The sequence below is a fragment of the Heptranchias perlo genome, chromosome 31, assembly GCF_035084215.1.
Source record: "Heptranchias perlo isolate sHepPer1 chromosome 31, sHepPer1.hap1, whole genome shotgun sequence".
NCBI classification, from domain to species: Eukaryota; Metazoa; Chordata; class Chondrichthyes; order Hexanchiformes; family Hexanchidae; genus Heptranchias; species Heptranchias perlo.
The window spans coordinates 6,652,037-6,672,111 of NC_090355.1; the positions used below are offsets into that span (position 1 = coordinate 6,652,037).

Here is a 20,075-nt window from a genome sequence, read left to right on the forward strand (position 1 = left end):
ATGGCCTCTGGTGCATCACCCCTCCGTTCAGGCCCACATTGACGACCGCGCCTCACCCATCTAGATCTCATGCTTTGAAATTCCCTCCCTATACACTAATGGCTCTCCACCTCCCTGATCTCCCTTAAGATCCTCCTTAAAACTCACACTTTGATCAAGCTTTTGGTCACGCCTCCTAATATTTCCTTCTTTGGCTTGGTGTTAATTTTTTTGATTATGTCTCCGTGAAACGCCTTTGGACTATATAAATGCAAGTTATTGTTCAATATATTTATAAATAATAGGGTGTTAAAAGCATATTCAGCGCAGGGTGTACAGGGATGGGTATATAGTGAAAGTTGCTTTTGCGAATAAACAATTTGTGGTTTTCGTGAAGAATAATTTATAAATGCACATGAGTACAAACAACAATCTAACTGAAGGGTTCAGATGACTTATTCATTGAGTAATAGATTAGTGGGAGTAATTGCAAAGCAATAATCAGTGAATGATCTCAGATCAAGAACCAAGCTTGTATAGTTTCGCCTTGTCCTCCCAATGTAGAGATGAGATCACTGATTTGTAATCACTTTACTACTGTTGTTTCTCTTATATACTGTAAATATTATGGGGTGTGCGCTCAGACTCAGACTTAGATCAATGCTGACAGCCAGCGTGCTTCATTTCACTCATGATGATGATCGCACTGAAGGATTAGTGATTTTAATGTCATTACTACAAGTGTATTCAACAACAATTTGCAGTTGATTTGCAGAAAGTTCAAAACTCATTAGATAATATATAAATGAATTGTTTCACATGAGTGCACTTGTCTGGCGGAGGGCAGCAAGACTCCAGTTATTAATAATATTTTGATCTGTTTCATGCATTGCACCAACTGGTTTAGGTCCAATTTTGTTAGATCCAGCTGCACAAACTTCGATTTATGTTTTTAAAAAACAATGTAAGCAAAACTCCAGTACATTGTGCTGGCACTAGCAATTAGCACTGTATTAAAGACTCTTTACAGCTTAAAATACTAAGGCTGAAACTTTTTTTAATCCCCATGTCCACTTATTTTCTTCCCATCTTCTCTCCCAAAACCGCGGACCACTCTAGTGTGAGAAAACAGGAAGGAGACCAGCACTAGGCCTCTCAATGCTCCTTTGTGATCAAGTACTTCAATACATAAGACTGGCTTGGAGTAACTTGCCCATTGTCTGGCTGACTGGGCAAAGGAAGGGAAAGAAAGGAAGAACCAATGTGTGGAAGGGCCTTGCTTCTATTCAGTGCCTTTCCCAAGTGACTCAACCAAGATTGGGAGCTATGTCAGGAATCACAAATGGAAATCCACTTTCTCCCATCCCTATAGAAGGGGTTGTTCGCAGATGTCATTTACACTGGAAATCAGGTGGCACAGGAGAGCTGCTAAGATACAAGTAAATCTTGATCAAAATTAATTTAATATTAAATTTAACCTGTAGAGGTATATGTTTAAATATTTGATGTAGCTCATAGTAGACATTGCTCCTAAACCACTCTATAAAATGGTGAATGAGGCAGAACAGCGTAAGCTCCCATAATATATATTGTGAATCCTCTGGACAAGTGCATTAAATCACAAGAGCTCAGGGCACAGGATGGTTGCATTGTACTCGACGTGTATCTGACTTCATTAATTATTCGTAGAACCGAGGACATAATGGATTAGCAGTGTGAAAACCTATTAAGGTTGCCTGCGCCTGTATTTGTTCACGGTAATTAATATTGTCAAACCACTAGTTAATTCTATTGCCCTCAACTGTTTTTCAGGTGTTCCGCCTTTGCTTTGGATCATATCCTTCTGCTGTGGACAGCGGATTGGACAGTGATAGTTGGGACGCATTCAGCGCTGGAGAGAAACTTTTACAGTTAGAGGTAAGGGGGCCTTCAATTGTTCAACTACTCTTAGTATCTGTTCCATTGTAGGGGCACAACTGTGGGAGCAAAAAAGAATTTCCTTCCCCATTTGAAGTCCCAGATATCAAATATGTTAGAGGATATTAGAAAGTAATCTTTGGAGCCAAGTCCCCCTGCTTCCTTCGGAATTGCACACTGCTCAGTGTGATTGTTCCAATTTCCCTCATATTTCCATGCCATTGTGTGGGAAACAATCGGTGACAGGACAGTCACGAATGATGCTGGGAATAACAAGTTGTACCTAGCATCGAGACATTTGGTATGATCAGTTAATGTGGGTGGGGATAGTGGAGGGGAGGTTGGAGGAATGTGCCACTCATAGGAAGACCAAACCAGTGCCTACGTAGTTAATGGCTAGGATGCTGCCCATTGTTTGGTATTATTAGCTTGCAATCCTAAAGATACTGTGATGTAAACAAAGTACCCACTTGGTTTAGTTGAGTCGTGTAATGTGGCAGGAAGCTCTCTTCTCCATTGTTGTCAACTCTTCTTCTGAAATCAACGCACCACCCAGTTACTTTCACATCTTTCATTTACATTCTCCTTGGTGTGCGATAATCGAGTGACAATGACAGCAAGTCTGTATTTGTTAGAACAGAGGAGAATTACAGGGTGATTTGATAGAGGTGTTTAAAATTATGAAGGGTTAAAACACAGTTGATAGAAACAGATCTTTTCCAATGAATGAGGAATCTAGAATGATGGGTCACAGACATTAGATTAAATGCAAGAGATTTAGGACAGAGAACAGGAGAAAATGTTTCACACAGTATTGTGTGGCTGTGGAATGCACTCCGGGAGTTGGTGATTGAAACAGAGACCATGTCAACATTTACAAATAGGTTAGTTAGGTGGTTGAAGGAATGAGGTGAGATGGACTATGGGAACAAGGTGGGTGCATGGGATTAGAACTATTGCTCTTGTAGAGAATAAACACCAATACTGGTTGGCTTGAATGGCCTGTTTCCTTGAAGTAAAGCATCTTGGGATGCTGTTCTATGTTAAAGTTGCTATATAAATGCAAGTTGCTGTTGTAATTCTGTGAAGACTCCAGATTGGATGCTGAAAATGGAGCTCCCCTGATTCCTCAGTGGGTAAATTCAGATGTAGTGTGGTACTGAGCCATACAGACCAGGAAGCTCTCCGGGTCAATCCCCAATCTGTGTTAAGTTAGCCAATCTTGGGGTACTACAGTTGGCTTTAGTGCTTCAGGAGGAAGATGGGGAAACATCAACAAAGGTTCTGGTTCCTAACTGCTATTCAATAACTCCTGGTGGGAATTACGTGTGTGAAAAGGAGGAGATGACAGGATCAGACTCGGCTGTGATGCCTTTCACAATTGAAAAGCACCGAGTAGGCTCACAAATGAGATGCCTCAAGGTGACTGGCACCAGTGGAACTGCATCAGGCCACGAGTATGTGCGCTCAGAACACAAAGAAAGAACTTGCATTTATATAGCACCTTTCACAACCTCAGGATGTCCCAAAGCACTTTACAGCCAATGAAGTACTTTTGAAGTTGTAATATAGGGATCTCTCCCTACCCCATATTACAGTGATCAAATCAAATGTCTTGATGCTAGGTGCAACCTGTTATTCACAGCATCATTCTTTCTGGAAGGAGAGATGAAGGGGGGAAATCTGTGTGTTGGGGGGGGAGGGGTTTGGAGAAAGTCTGTCAATTTTGGTGCTCAGTCTCTGGTACTTACAATAAGCATCAGCCTCTTGCTATATGATGTGATTTATGCTAGGAGGAACCACCCAGTTGTATCAAGATGTACAATGGTAGAAGATTAGTGAATTATATTCTGACAGTTGTATGATTGAGGACTATTTCTGCCTGCTGTTAGTTCGCTGACTACAAATTGACATTGCTAATAAAGTACGATGCACGTTTCTACAGATGGCATTGAATTATTCACAGTTTTGAAGAAAGGTCTTTTGTCTTCTCCAGAAGGAAGACATGCACACAATTAATGACAACTTGGAGTTTTTCTTCGCTTTTATTTAATGGAATTCACTGTGATCTTTGAAGATGAGGCTTGAAACTCCTTGTAAATAAAACATTTCTATGTTCCCTGCTGCTTAGTAATTCAGTAGCAATTCGTAATAATTTGAGCCTTGCTGCAGGTGTTTGATTTTCTATTAATATATTTGAATAAAAGTCATGCAATACAAGACTACAGATGAATTTAACTTTCTGAACATACTTGTTCAGAGGCAGTGCTGTAAGGTGAAGGAATTGTCGCGACTGCCTCCAGAGGTACCGAGACCCAACCTGATGAAATGGCCTTTTCTGGTCCCTGCAACAACAACAACAACTTGCATTTATATAGCACCTTTAACGTAGTAAAATGTCCCAAGATGGTTCACAGGAGCATTATCAAACAAAAATTGACACCAAGCCAGGTAAGGAGATATTAGGGCAGGTGACCAAAAGCTTGGTCAAAGATGTAGGTATTAAGGAGAGTCTTAAAGGAGGAGAGAGAGGCGGAGAGGTTTAGGGAGGGAATTCCAGAGCTTGGGGCCTAGACGGCTGAAAGCACGCCCGCCAATGATGGGGTGAAGGAAGTTGGGGATGCACAAGAGGCCAGAGTTGAAGGAACGCAGAGTTCTCGGAGAATTGTAGGGATAGGGAGAAGCAAGGCCATGGAGGCATTGGTGGACTGGGCGCCAATGTAGGTCAGCGAGCACAGGGTTGATGGATGAACAGGACTTGATGAGGGTTAGGATACGGACAGCAGAGGTTTGGATGAGAGCCAGGAGTACAAGGGCAGCAATGTAAGAATTGCCTTCAGTGGCACTATCCGCCATTTTTTTTCTGTCTGCAGGCAGGGCTGAGGGCTCAGCCAGTCTGCGCAGTCCAAGAATGCGTGTTCCTTGGCCCGTATAGATCTTCCCCAGCAACTACAAACCGAGATGATTTTTAGACAACTGTACATGTAGTGGTTTAGAAACATAGGAACAAAGAAACTGGAGTAGACCTTTCAGTCCCTCGAGTCTATTCCGCCATTCAATTAGATCATGGCTGATCTATATGATAACTTCATATACCTGCCTTGGTTCCAAAACCCTTAATATCCTCGCCCAACAAAATTCTATCTATCTCAGTTTTGAAATTTTCAATTGTCGCCCAGCCCCAACAGCTTTTTGTGGGAGAGAGCTCCAGAATTCCACTACCCTGTTTGTTCCTTCCCGCGTTGCGGAATCGTTCCTGCAATATAAATGAGGGCAGATTTCACACTGGCACTGTTACCGGTGTATTGTCGGGTGACACAATTGTACAGTAATGAGCATCACCATAAGAAGCAGCTGAATTACAGCCATAATGATATAATCACTCCAAATCCTTTGGCTGGTGAATGTACTTCCTCATCTTAATTTGGCTCCTTCACACCGTCAAACTCTAACTAGACAAGACAATTCTCCTGTGGTAAACGGAATAGTCAAAAATGAAACTTTTTTGATATATAATTTTTTTAAAATCAATGGAAAAAAATGTAATAAAAAAAGGAAGTTCGTAATTATTTTGAACACTTTTGATTTTGTAAGCAATTTGGACAGTTGGGACATCTTCCTGCTGTCAGCTGTGACTGAACAGGTTGTAGCTTTTCTGCAGCTTTTACAGTACACAGATGGTCAATCGTTACCCTGGAAACTGCAGGCTAGAATGAACCTGATTTCATTCTAATTGCCACCTCTGGCAGTTTCACTAGAAGAAGGGTGTGTATTTGTTGCAGTGGTGGCTGTGATTCTTGGCCCTGTGGCATCTATATCTTACCATCGTCAAGAAGAAATTACTTCATTGAGCTGTCTTTGGAGTCTCAAGTGCTGCGGCTTGAAGCTGTGGGCTTTCTTGTTTTTTTTTCACGAGCTGTGTATGAATCTGATCGAACGATAGTGGGTAAATGAACCACCCAGTGTGGCAGTGAGCCATACAGAATAGGAGGTTTGATCCTTGATCTGTGCTGAGTTAACTGACCTCTGCTGAGGTGGCTGTTGGAATGCGACTACACCTTAGTGCCCCCAGCGTTCTTGCTCCTGATCGCTATCCGGTGAAACCATGGTGGAAAGTGCTTGCGGATGACAGGCCCAGGCTCGCTGTGACGTTCCCCCTCCACGCTTGGTGAAATAACCTTTTAGCAAACTAGGCAGGGCACCCATGGGTTGCCAGCATCCATGAACCCAAATCCCAGCATGAGTCGGCAGCGGTTTTTGTTACCGCACAACGGAAATAATTTTCCACTATTTACCCTCTCAGCCCTTCCGTAATGTTAAAAGTTCTGTTTTGGTTCCTTCTCCACACCAAACATTGATACAAAAACTCACTTATGTCAAACTGGTTGAGACCCTGTGTAATTCTGTTTGTCAATTCATCTGTTCCACGCCTCATGTAGAATTGGTTCGTGTGTATCCTGTTGGAATGAACAAATTAAATGCTAGACAAATAATGGTATTCTTTCATATGCCTTCTACCTGCAATTATTTGTAAATACAGCTTCATATTATAATTAATGGTGGCCAGTGTTTGTATGGTAAAATGAAGCAGGGCATTGCCAAATGAACATTTTCATCTGGCAGGCATTGAGCCATGGACAGTGTATTTCCAGAATGGAGCCGCCTGAATGCGACCTGGTCCAAACATTGCAGGATGTGATTTTTCCAAAGAAAATAAAGGCCAGGTTGGTTTTTGCACATGGGTTAGATATCCAGAGTACGGGTGACATGCTTTTTATCCTTTTGGTTAGTTTTTGTACTTGTACTCTGTCCTTGTAATCCTGGCTCTCATCCACAAGGTGATAGATGCCACTGCTGGGGAATGGATGATGTTTCCATCGGAACTATGCTAGGCAAAAAAAAGACCAAGTCCATCTAGTTCGCGTTCTACCATCCTGGTAATCACATGATACAATGATAATGGAGTTGTTGACTAATCATGGCAATCAATCTCTATCAATTGTTGTACAACAGACCCAGACAGGAGGTGAGGAAAACCCCCAGTGCTGGAAACCTTCGGGAATCATAGGCCCAAAATCATCTGTTTTGCCCAAGCATGCTACACTCACCACATGTCCTGTCTCAAATTACTCATACACTGTATCCCCAAATCTTGTTTTTTCAAAGAAATCTAATTTGCATTTGAATGCTTCCAACTTCTTCCTAGGCAGCCTATTCCATAGATTTACCACTCATTCACTGAAATAATGGCCCCGATATTTACGGGGAGATGGGGAAAGAGGCCGAAAAAGGCCGAAGATCCCGGCAAGGCCGGGGAAGGGGAGCTCCTGCCGAACTTAACTGTAGGTCCTCATTAACAATTTTTTGCTCCATTTCTCACCTGGCAGCTGGCCAAAATGGACAGCCTGGCTGGTGAGCAGGAGGGAACACCAGCAGCAGGAGGCCGCAGCCGAGGACCCTTGGGGGCAGTCCCCGGCAATTGGGAGGTCAGAGAGGCCCGGGGTCGGGGCTGGGGGGAGGGAGGCCCACGGTCGTGGCTGGGGGGAGGGAGGCCCGTGGTCGTGGCTGGGGTGGGGGGAGGGGCTCGCGGTCGGGGCCGGTGGGGGGGGGGGGAGGCCCGCGGTCGGGGCCGGTGGTGGGGGGAGGCCCGCGGTCGGGGCCGGTGGTGGGGGGAGGCCCGCGGTCGAGGCTGGTTAGGGGGGGGGGGGAGTCCCGCGATCGGGGCCGGTGGTGGGGGGAGGCCCTCGATCGGGGCTGGTTGGGGGGGGGGGGGGGGAGGCCCGCGATCGGGGCTGGTTGGGGGGGGGGAGGACCGCGGTCGGGGCTGGGTCGGGGGGGGGGAGGCCCGCGGTCGGGGCTGGGTGGGGGGGGGGAGGCCCGCGGTCGGGGCTGGGTGGGGGGGGGGGGGAGGCCCGCGGTCGGGGCTGGGTGGGGGGAGGCCCATGGTCGGGGCTTAGGGAGGGGTTGGAGGGGAGGAGAGGCCCGCAGTCAGGGCTGGTGGAGTGGAGGGGAGAAAGAGGCCCACGATCAGGACTGGGGGAGGTTGGAGGGGGAAGAGGCCCGCCATCGGGGCTGGTGGGGTGGAGGGGGGAAGAGACCCGCGATCGAGACTGCGGGAGGAGGGTGGATGGGCTGAAGGCTTCCATGAGGTGCCAGGGGGGAGCCCTCCTGATCCACGAGACACTTACCGTGTGGAGCCAGCAGCTCCCACTTTCCCAACCACTGGGAAACCGGTGTAGCAGCAGTAAAATTTAAACCGGGCTCCCAATACACTGTGGGAACCCGATTTAAATATGTTAATTAAGTGTCCCGTCTCCCCACGGCAGGAAATTCTGATGCCCAGATATCCGCCGCTGTAAAAAGGGCAGTGGGGGTGTGTTAGGGTTCCGTTCCCCGTATTTAATTCTAACCCCACCCCTGACCCTTTCTCACCCATCGTGGGGAGAGGGTTAATATTGAGGCCAATGTTTCTGCAGATTAGTTTTGAATTTACCCCCCATCAAGTGCAGGCTGTGTCCTCTGGATTTACTGTTCTGGGCAAGGTGAAACAGCTTGTCATGGTCTACATTATCTAGTCCCATTAGAATCCTAAAAACAGTTATCATATCACTTCTCAACCATATTTTCTCCAAGGGAACATGCCCAATTTACGTAATCACCTGCCATAATCCAATCCCTCCATCCCCTCAAAAATTCTAGTTGCTCTCTTCTGTATCCTTTCAATAGCTGCAGTATCCTTTCTGTAATAAGGCAGCAAGAACTGTTCACAGTATTCTACATGCAGTTGCACCAATGATTCATAAATTGGCAAGATTACCTCACGATTTCGACCGTTTGATATATCCCAACATCTGATTTGCTTTACTCACTGCCACCAAACATTGTTGCAAATGCTTCAATTTGTTGAAATTCAGGACCCCCAGATCTCTCTCATTTTCAATGCACATTATTTTCTTTCCATGTAAGTAAGAGTCTTTTCCTGGATTCTTTGTCCCCATGTGAAGGCACTTTGCATTTTCTACACTGAATTTCATCTGCCACCTGTCAGTCCAATTCCCAAGTATATTCAAATATCCCTGTAGTTTTTCCTGTTCAGCCTTGTAGTCTACCACCTTCATCAGCTTTGTGTCATCTCCAAATTTAACTACTGTGCTTGTGACTCCACCTCCAGATAATTTATGAAGATATCAAACAAAAGAGGTCCCAAAACAGACCCCCGTGTGACCCCTACTGGTAACATTTTCCCAGACTGAAGACAATCCCTGTACCACCACCCTCTGGGTTCCATTGGTCAACCAATTACTCATCCATTTAAAAATATTTCCATTAATTCCCGCTGTTCTTTATTTTCAGTACTAGCCTTTCCAGAGGAACTGTATGAAAGGCTTTACTGAAATCCAAGTACACCACGTCCACTGCTTTACCCATATCCAGCTCCTTTATCACACCCTCAAAGAAAACCGGGAAGTTAGATTGGCAGGACCTCCCCTTCATGAACCCATATTGGCCATCTTTGGCCACCAATTATCACCATTGAGCACTTCAAGGTGAGGTTTAGGATGGCTTAGATCAGGCTCAATGTTAATCTGAAAAGGAGTAGAGTGTGATGGCTGCATTTAGCTGCTTGGCTTGTCCACACTGAAAATGGTGGCACAAGTATGGCAGCAGCAGTTAATGCTCTACTTCAAGTTCATCATTAATTTACATTTGAAGTGGCAAGGCAGGCCTATGTGTGGCTGTTAAGGGTTTTGACACCCAAGCACTTAAGTGTAATATGTCACTGCTCATGTCTAATTTACAGCCAGTGGTAAGGTAATATAACATTTCGGGTAATCATGAAAATAAATCAGCTGAACAAGAAATGATCCACTTGACCTTCAGCAGGTCATAATTTATTTTTGCTGAGATCAGAGGGAAAATTGCAGGAATTATTTTAAGGAGCCTGAGTTTGATACTGAAATAAGAAGAGCTATCATTTGGAAGAGGCAGTTAACGGGGATCCAGATCCCATTGTGCCAAAAATAGTTAGTGTCAAGATGTCCTCCCCATGGTTTTTAATTGGCATATTGAATCTGGTAGAATGGGAGTATTGCCAGTTCTTCTAATAATGATATGAAATAATGAATATTCCTTTTAAAAAAAAAATAAGAGGGAGAGGAGCACTGAGTGGTGCTGTAGATTCGTCAATGTCCTTTCACCTCTAGGGCCTGGATTTGAGTCCAGACTGATGGGGAAAGTCTCCTGTTGCCTTCTGCTTGTGAGGATCCCACATGAAATGAGTTTGGACAGCCTTGGTCCATTTCTGAGTGGTTACAGCAAAAAAATCTCCTAGTTTGGCATTAAATGACCAATCTAAATTTGCTATACCTACGCTGGAAAGTGCTTGAAGGGTTAGCGTAAAGTAGGGTTGTCAACTGTGGTTGGACGTGTCCCTGGAGGTTTCATCACATTGGTCCTCTGCCTCCAACTACCTCACCCGGTCAAACAGCCTAGTTATAATTAATAAACAAAAGTGTTCAAAGAAAATGAAAATAGAAACACAATTGTTTTTAATGGCCCTTTAATTTTTCTCCTGGGTTGCCCGCAGAGGTATCCTGGAGATTAATCTTTAAGTTGCTGCATTTGCGCATTGATTGCCCATTAAACTTGCCACAAAAAGTTAGGGTTGGTTCTTAACAGCGTAAGTACCTTTTTAATGAGGTGATTTATGTTCCTGCAATGCCACTCAACCTCTCCGGCCCAGAAAGGGAACAATTGAAACTGTGGAGTCTCATTCCTACAGATAGTAAATTATTGTTAGAGATTTTCAAAATTTAAAATTTGAAATTTTTTTTGTTACTTTGCCTTTCTGTCTTTTTTTCTCTCTCTTAATCTAATCTTTCTTTCCCTCCCTTTATTTCTGTTTCTGAACCTGATTTGGCTCTAATTCACCCTCTTTCTCTGTCGTTCCTCTGGCTTTTATTGCTAGGGGGATAGAATATAAAAACAAGGAGGTATTGCTGCAGTTATATAAGGTATTGGTGAGACCGCACCTGGAATACTGCATACAGTTTTGGTCTCCATACTTAAGAAAAGACATACTTGCTCTCGAGGCAGTACAAAGAAGGTTCACTCGGTTAATCCCGGGGATGAGGGGGCGGACATATGAGGAGAGGTTGAGTAGATTGGGACTCTACTCATTGGAGTTCAGAAGAATGAGAGGCGATCTTATTGAAACATATAAGATTGTGAAGGGTCTTGATCGGGTGGATGCAGTAAGGATGTTCCCAAAGATGGGTGAAACTAGAACTAGGGGGCATAATCTTAGAATAAGGGGCTGCTCTTTCAAAACTGAGATGAGGAGAAACGTCTTCACTCAGAGGGTGGTAGGTCTGTGGAATTTGCTGCCCCAGGAAGCTGTGGAAGCTACATCATTAGATAAATTTAAAACAGAAATAGACAGTTTCCTAGAAGTAAAGGGAATTAGAGGTTATGGGGAGCGGGCAGGAAATTGGACATGAAGCTGAGTTCGGATCGGTCAATGCCCTGTGGGTGGCGGAGAGGGCCCAGGGGCTGTGTGGCCGGGTCCTGCTCCGACTTCTTGTGTTCTTTAGATTTGTGGTTGGGATCAGATCAGCCATGATCTTATTGAATGGCGGAGCAGGCTCGAGGGGCCGATTGGCCTACTCCTGCTCCAATTTCTTATGTTCTTATGTTCTTATGTTCTTCTCAATCTTTAAATCTCATTGGTTAAGGAGATAGGCTGTTGGTCCTGTCATTCATCAAGGCCCCAGATGCCCTGTTGCCCTCGCCATGCCGTTATCAGCTTGCACTTACCAAGTAAAACATTTTTGAGCTGAAGGGTGAGGGAAAAAGTCTAACTAACGGGGCACACCGTGAGATGCCCCGCTCCAGCAAATTCTGGGCCAATATATCTGGATGTCCATGATGGTATAACTGCTGCCTTTCTTCCTCACTTCATCGTTCTGTCTGGTCTTTCTTGCTCATACTCTATAAATTCCTTTGGCGAAATCCAACATTGCTGCCAGTGTTTTACCCAAGACTATGCTGATCTTAACCTGCACAACAGGACCGTGTGGAATGTAATTCCTAACGACGCTTTCTTTCTGCCTCAGTTTTTAAATCTCTGTTCTGTTGACTAGATTCAAACCGGTCACCAAGAAACCAGCGTTTATTGATTTTGTGTAATTATGGTCACTGTTGCAGATGAAGCTTGACTGACAAATGAGGAATCAATGTTACAACATGGCAGGCAAACAACAGACCAACAACTTATATATTAATGATTTCCTGAGGAATTTTTCTGTCATTACAATGCACTGGTTTTATTCACAATACCATTGCCTCTTGTTGGCATTCTGAAGTATGTTGTAGTAACAGCGTAGTCAGTTTTCAGAACTGAATTGCACTTGAATAATAGAGCAGGGTGGAAACCTTATCCAAAGTCTTTCCCTTTCTGCTTTTCTCCCATATGATTAGACATACTGAGAGATATGAACAGATATTTGCATGCTTTATTTTGGAGAGGGCATTGAAATGACCTCTTGAGGCGGCCTCCGGGAAAGCTCATGTCTTTGTAGAATGTTTCATATCAGAACTATGTTCATAGTAATTCAGCATAAATGAATACTAAATGACGATCTTGCTCAGAGGGGACGCAGGAGTGGTCGGTGTGGGAAATAAAAAAAAATTGACGCAAAATGGCAGGGATTAAACATCTAAGGTGGGGGTGAAGACTCGCCGTTGGGGTAGAGTGTAGCCTTGTATTTAACCTGCCCTGAGCTCAGGAGTATTTGATGCTGGCACTGGGCAGCAAAGAAGGTGACCACTTGTCCCATCATGTTTGTACTGGTGTAGCTCTTCATGTTGAGCTATCTACTCCAATCCCCCAATAACGTACCTTCCACAGTGTACAAACCTTATCTCCTTTCCAAAGGGTATATATGTTCAATATCTGTCACTATCATTATCTGTGTCACTATCATTATCATTATCCAGGAAATAGAATAATGAAGAACTTTCAATTTCCTATAGCGCATGTCAAGTTTATTTTTATCCTATTTTCCAAATGTTGGTAATATGTAGATGGGGAACAGGGACTCTGAGATTTATGATCAATCTATTGAGACAAAGATTTGTGTTTCAGGAACATCTTCTGGGAGGCTGGAGGAAGCTAGAAGGAGGACTGATTCATAAGGCACTGAGTGACCCAGAAAAAGTGACGCACAGGCAGACACTTGTCCAACTGTTGGCCCAGGCTCTTGGCCTAGCAGGATCCAGTAATTCCACAGATGGCTATGACCCAGTGGCACTTGCTGGAGAGATGGAGGTAAAGTAATGGAAGGACAATTCAATGGTCAGACTTGCATGTGTTAAAACCAACATTCGATTTCTAGAATTTAAAGTTACAAATTGAATACTGCAGCAGATTCTATCTGTGGCTATCTTTGGGAGTTGTATAGAAGGCATGATGGATTATGTTACTTCTCTGCAAAAGAGAAAGCTATGACAACCTATAATAATTCCACGATTATGTGGATCAGAGTATATTGAAGGACTAATATACATTGGTTATAGATAGGGCAAGTGACTTGACATGTCACGACTTCTGTGAAATTCCACACTTACCCCTGCACAGAGCAGTTTGCTGCCTCACTGCTGCAATTTGCCTAAAATGTCTTGGGAGGCAGTAATAATGCTGGGATCTGAGCAATAACAAATCATTTAATGCAACAAATCACTTGCCCTAGTTACAGAGCCATATATCAACCAATATCTGTAAGTCAAGTAGTTTCCTGATGACTGGAGGCTTAACCCTGCGGATAAATTGTACTGAGGGTTTGTTGAGGTTTATTTACCTGTCACAGCACCAGATTTTTAATTCATCACAAATCTGTAACCTTAAATGATCCTCTTCCCCTCCATTACTTCAGAATACAAAATGTGAGTTTGCTGTTCTTTTGGTAACTTCTTCCTCCAAACCTAATCACTTGTTTTTGTATAACATGAAGAGAATATCTCAGAACACTTGATGGGGGGAAAGTGCATGATGAGCGGGGAGAGACTGAATGCATGGTTGAAAAGATGGGCTTCTAGAAGTCTTTTGAAAGCAGGAATAAATGAAATGTGGTTCAACGATCGGCCTCAAATGTTTGATTGGAGAGTTGGGGGAGAGGAGTAATCTGGAGCGAGGGGAACGGAGAGTGTAACTGGTCTGAATGGCTAGAGAATTCCCAGATGGGGAGGGGTGAGCCTGTGAAGCAATTTGAAAAGAGAGCAAGGATCTTGGTTGATTTTCTGAGCCACAGGGAGCCGATGGAGTTGGGCATGGACGGGAGTGTGAGGTGCGCAGGACTTTGTGTAGTATGGGTTTGTGGGACTCTGTGTAGGAGGGAGTGATGGGTGTGTGGGATTCTGTGTAGGAAAGGGTGATGGGTGTGTGGGATTCTGTGTAGGAAAGGGTGATGGATGTGTGGGATTCTGTGTAGGAAAGGGTGATGGATGTGTGGGATTCTGTGTAGGAGAGGGTGATGGGTGTGTGGGATTCTGTGTAGGAAAGGGTGATGGATGTGTGGGATTCTGTGTAGGAGAGGGTGATGGGTGTGTGGGATTCTGTGTAGGAGAGGGTGATGGGTGTGTGGGATTCTGTAGGAGGGAGTGATGGGTGTGTGGGATTCTGTGTAGGAGAGGGTGATGGGTGTGTGGGATTCTGTGTAGGAGAGGGTGATGGGTGTGTGGGATTCTGTGTTGGAGAGGGTGATGGGTGTGTGGGATTCTGTGTAGGAGAGGGTGATGGGTGTGTGGGATTCTGTGTTGGAGAGGGTGATGGGTGTATGGGATTCTGTGTTGGAGAGGGTGATGGGTGTGTGGGATTCTGTGTTGGAGAGGGTGATGGGTGTGTGGGATTCTGTGTAGGAGAGGGTGATGGGTGTGTGGGATTCTGTGTAGGAGAGGGTGATGGATGTGTGGGATTCTGTGTAGGAGAGGGTGATGGATGTGTGGGATTCTGTGTAGGAGAGGGTGATGGGTGTGTGGGATTCTGTGTAGGAGAGGGTGATGGATGTGTGGGATTCTGTGTAGGAGAGGGTGATGGATGTGTGGGATTCTGTAGGAGGGAGTGATGGGTGTGTGGGATTCTGTGTTGGAGAGGATGATGGGTGTGTGGGATTCTGTGTAGGAGAGGGTGATGGATGTGTGGGATTCTGTAGGAGAGGGTGATGGGTGTGTGGGATTCTGTGTTGGAGAGGATGATGGGTGTGTGGGATTCTGTGTAGGAGAGGGTGATGGGTGTGTGGGATTCTGTGTAGGAATGGGTGATGGGGGCGTGGGATTCTGTAGGAGGGAGTGATGGGTGTGTGGGATTCTGTGTAGGAGAGGGTGATGGGTGTGTGGGATTCTGTGTTGGAGAGGGTGATGGGTGTGTGGGATTCTGTGTAGGAAAGGGTGATGGGGGCGTGGGATTCTGTAGGAGGGAGTGATGGATGTGTGGGATTCTGTGTAGGAATGGGTGATGGGGGCGTGGGATTCTGTAGGAGAGGGTGATGGGTGTGTGGGATTCTGTAGGAGAGGGTGATGGATGTGTGGGATTCTGTGTAGGAGAGGGTGATGGATGTGTGGGATTCTGTAGGAGAGGGTGATGGGTGTGTGGGATTCTGTGTTGGAGAGGATGATGGGTGTGTGGGATTCTGTGTAGGAGAGGGTGATGGGTGTGTGGGATTCTGTGTAGGAATGGGTGATGGGGGCGTGGGATTCTGTAGGAGGGAGTGATGGGTGTGTGGGATTCTGTGTAGGAGAGGGTGATGGGTGTGTGGGATTCTGTGTTGGAGAGGGTGATGGGTGTGTGGGATTCTGTGTAGGAAAGGGTGATGGGGGCGTGGGATTCTGTAGGAGGGAGTGATGGATGTGTGGGATTCTGTGTAGGAATGGGTGATGGGGGCGTGGGATTCTGTAGGAGAGGGTGATGGGTGTGTGGGATTCTGTGTAGGAGAGGGTGATGGGTGTGTGGGATTCTGTGTTGGAGAGGATGATGGGTGTGTGGGATTCTGTGTAGGAGAGGGTGATGGGTGTGTGGGATTCTGTGTTGGAGAGGATGATGGGTGTGCGGGATTCTGTGTAGGAGAGGGTGATGGGTGTGCAGAACTCTGTAGGAGTAGGTGATGGGTGTGTGGGACTCTGTAGGGATGGGTGTGTGGGATTCTGTGTAGGAAAGGGTGATGGGTGTGTGGGATTCTGTGTAGGAGAGGGTGATAGGTGTGTGGGATTCTGTGTAGGAGAGGGTGATGGGTGTGCAGAACTCTGTAGGAGTAGGTGATGGGTGTGTGGGACTCTGTAGGAATGGGTGATGGGTGTGTGGGATTCTGTGTAGGAGGGAGTGATGGGTGTGTGGGATTCTGTGTAGGAGGGAGTGATGGGTGTGTGGGATTCTGTGTAGGAGAGGGTGATGGGTATGTGGGATTCTGTAGGAGAGGGTGATGGGTGTGTGGGATTCTGTAGGAATGGGTGATGGGGGCGTGGGATTCTGTAGGAGGGAGTGATGGGTGTGTGGGATTCTGTGTAGGAGGGAGTGATGGGTGTGTGGGATTCTGTGTCGGAGGAAGTGATGGGTGTGTGGGATTCTGTAGGAGAGGGTGATGGGTGTGTGGGATTCTGTAGGAGAGGGTGATGGGTGTGTGGGATTCTGTAGGAGAGGGTGATGGGTGTGTGGGATTCTGTAGGAATGGGTGATGGGGGCGTGGGATTCTGTAGGAGGGGGTGATGGGTGTGGGGGACTCTGTGTAGGAGAGGGTGATGGGTGTGTGGGATTCTGTAGGAATGGGTGGTGGGTGCGTGGGATTCTGTAGGAGGGGGTGATGGGTGTGTGGCATTCTGTGTAGGAGAGGATAATGGGTGTGTGGGACTCTGCAGCAGTGGGGTGACTGGTGTGTGAGACTCTATGCAGGAGGAGACTGAGACCAGAAGGGTTTCGGATAAGCTGTAGTTTATGGAAGGCGGAGGCAGGGAGATTGGGTGGGAAAACATTTCCCTACATTATAACAGTGACTGCACTTCAAAAGTACTTCATTGGCTGTGACGCGCTTTGGGACGTCGAAAGGTCGAGGAAGGCAGTTAGTTGTACATCATCAGAATCCTCTACTCTGAAAGCAATTGCATCTCCATCTGATGTGGTTTGAGGAGTTGTTGGTTTCTGTTGGACATAGTATGTTTTATGGGCAAAATATTGACTGCCTCTCTTGTTTTGCGCCAGATGTAGGACACCCTTCCACTACAGTCGCGAGTTTACTTTATTCAAAAATTGAAGTCTTCCAATGAGGCCATGGATATTGTTTTCTCTCCTAAGTTCTAATTTATGATTAGTGTGCCATCTTGGACAGATAGTTACTATCTGCTTCCACATGGCCATGTTCTTCATTTCTTATCATCAGTATACTCCAGCTAGTCAATTTTCAGCACGCACAGGAAGATTGATGTACGGTTGTCTTTGTTTCGCACCCATGATTAGATAGGCCCGTTCATTCAGTCACAGCCTGGTGCTTCCTAACTTTCTGTAGTTCATGTGGAAGAGATTTTCAATGTGATACTGCCTGCTCATCTGTTCAATTAACACTGGCAGCAAGACCATGCTTGGGGTTTGTGAGTGTGCAGTTCCTCCAAAGTCATCTTTGTGACTTCAACTATCCTGATTGTGGACCTACCCCCAGTGTTCTCAGAATGGAGAGGTTGTCCAGCCCAGCAATGGGCTGGACAACCTGTGCACTGATGGGCTGAGAGGACCAGCATCTGTATTCTAATACATTGTAAGTTGCAGTTAATTTGGCCTTTTAGAACAGTTGGTCCAGTAAATTTGCTAACCACAAGTGAGAGCACTGAGAAAGTTTTTGAAACAATCACTTTTGGAAGGATGAGTGACTGGGTGGTTATCAGTCAGTCATTTAACTTCTGGGGCCTGGATTTAAATTCAACCCAGACTGATTGAAGTAGAGTGAGTTTGGACTGCCCTAGGCCTTTATGTCTACACTAAAGGGCTTAGTGCCACTGGTCACTCCCTAGGATCAGGCTTATACCTTATCTGCCCGCTATCTAGTTATACAGTAGTGTGACTTGGAAACCATAACAGTAAAACTCTTCTTTGCACGTCCTGGATACTGTAATCTTGCACATGTCCCATGCGCCTTTCTCCTATTTTGCGGATAAGCACTCTGGTGTAACGAGGCCAATTGTAAACCACCACATTGGTTTATAATACATGAATGAGCAGAATACTGTTTTCACAGTGAGTTTTACCGATTTCCTATCACTCCTTGTAATACCAAAAATAATAAACTTTACAAACTTTGCCCTTGAGTGGCACTAACTTTGAAAGTGAGTCCACTCTGTTTCTCTCTTGAGCTGTTCCAGACACAAACCCCTTGCAGATTATCTTTTTTTTCCACAGAAGGAGCGGAAGCCAAAAGGTTAACCTCTGCTCCTTCGCCGGCTTTCTGTGTTGACAGATAGGCTCACCAAGCTGCCAATCAAAACTAACACCTCAAATGAGGAACTCCTCCCGCCCCCTTGGTCATGGCAACAACATTTTCTGGCCAGCTAAGCCCTTGGTGTGCTCAATTAATGAGAGTCAGTCTAACATTACATGTATGAATAACTTGAGGAGTTGCTGGTGGAGAATCATTGTTATCTCAAACTTATCTGGTATGCGAGAAACACAAATCCTGTTAACCGCTTGTCTGGTATCCCCAGCTGATGGACGTAGTGGATTCCTGGGATTTAACCTCTTGTGATCCAAATTTAACTTCATAGTAACATTGTAATGTAACAATAGGTTAAAAATAAATCTCTAAATATAACAGCCTGATCAGCAAGAGTTCTTGGGTAATAGACTTCCCAAAAAGTGAAGAAAAAGGAAGGGATGCATAAATATTACGGAGAGTCAGAATCGGAGTGGGGAGAGAGTGAGAAACAGAAGTGAAGGAGTACAGCAAAGAAAAACAAAAGTAAAGAACGACGAGAGAGATGCAGAAGTGGGCCTCGGTTTAATGTCTCATCCAAAAGACGGCACCTCCAACCGTGCAGCACTTCCTTAGTACTGCACTGGAGTGTCAGCTTGGGTTACGTGCTCAAGTCTCTGGAATGGGGCTTGAACCAACAGCCTTCTGACTCAGAGGCGAGGGTGCTACCAACGAGCCGTGACTGACACGTGTGATAGAAGTGTCTGTGCTAATGATTTATTGCTTTTGCTTTCGTGACCATTGTTGCAAGAGGAAACGATGGCAAGTCCTACAGCCCCAAAAAGGGAAAGAAAGAGAAATACAGACGAGGGAGAATAAGAAAGAGGAAAGCAGGACCATACATTAATGCCACCTGGTCGTCCCTTACAACCCATGTAACAGATGCACCTTGCTGCTTTACACCCTGTTTGGTTTTGCTCGGAGGCAACGGATCAGGTGTATGGCTTTTGACCGAAAAGTCTTCCATGAACAGCTCTGATTCACCCACTGCGTCGAAGAGTGTCAGCAGGCAGGTCCATGCTTGCAAATTCTTCAATCATCTCAGACCTCACGCCATTGAGGGTAAGACGAGGGAAACTCAGAGGATTTGTCAACAGATACCATTGTTTCAGGATGTGGCCTCGTCCATGTTGGAAGAGATAGGGGAAACTTGGACCTCCTGCCAACCCTTTCTGGGGATGCTAAGAGCATCAGCAGCACTTGTGATTTTGCGAACAATTTATTGACTTTGCGTTGTACTGTAGGTGATTCACTGGGGATAGAAAAAGAAGATTTGCATTTCCATAGCGCCTTTCTCGACCTAAGGACGTCCCAAAGAGCTTTACAGCCAATTACATACTTTTTAAAGTATAGTCACTGTTGTAATGTAGGAAACATGGCAGCCAATTTGCACACAGCAAGATCCCACAAACAGCAATGTGATAATTACCAGATAATCGTTTTTGTAATGTTGGTTGAGGGATTAATATTGGCCAGGACATCGGGGACTGAGCCACAGCTAACTCCTAGGGAGAGGGAGAGAAGAATTGTCTTCTATCCTTGTGAATGACATGCATTAAAACAATCATGCAAAATCAATAAGTCATCAGCGAAGTCATGAATGTTGGTAACAGTGCGCTGATCGAGATCAGGGGCCAAGGAAGAGGGGTGGATATTGGGGTTACAGTACGATTCTGC

The 20,075-nt window shown here is 45.4% G+C and overlaps 1 protein-coding gene across 1 annotated transcript in view; it reads left to right on the plus strand.

Moving 5' to 3' along the window:
- The window catches only part of abca2 (ATP-binding cassette, sub-family A (ABC1), member 2), a 457,180-nt gene that overhangs the window by 224,753 nt on the left and 212,352 nt on the right, over positions 1-20,075 (plus strand). The window contains exons 7-8 of the mRNA XM_067969563.1: positions 1,792-1,896; positions 13,043-13,225. Of these exons, the coding sequence (XP_067825664.1) occupies positions 1,792-1,896; positions 13,043-13,225 (288 nt within the window). The remainder of the gene's footprint in view (positions 1-1,791; positions 1,897-13,042; positions 13,226-20,075) is intronic.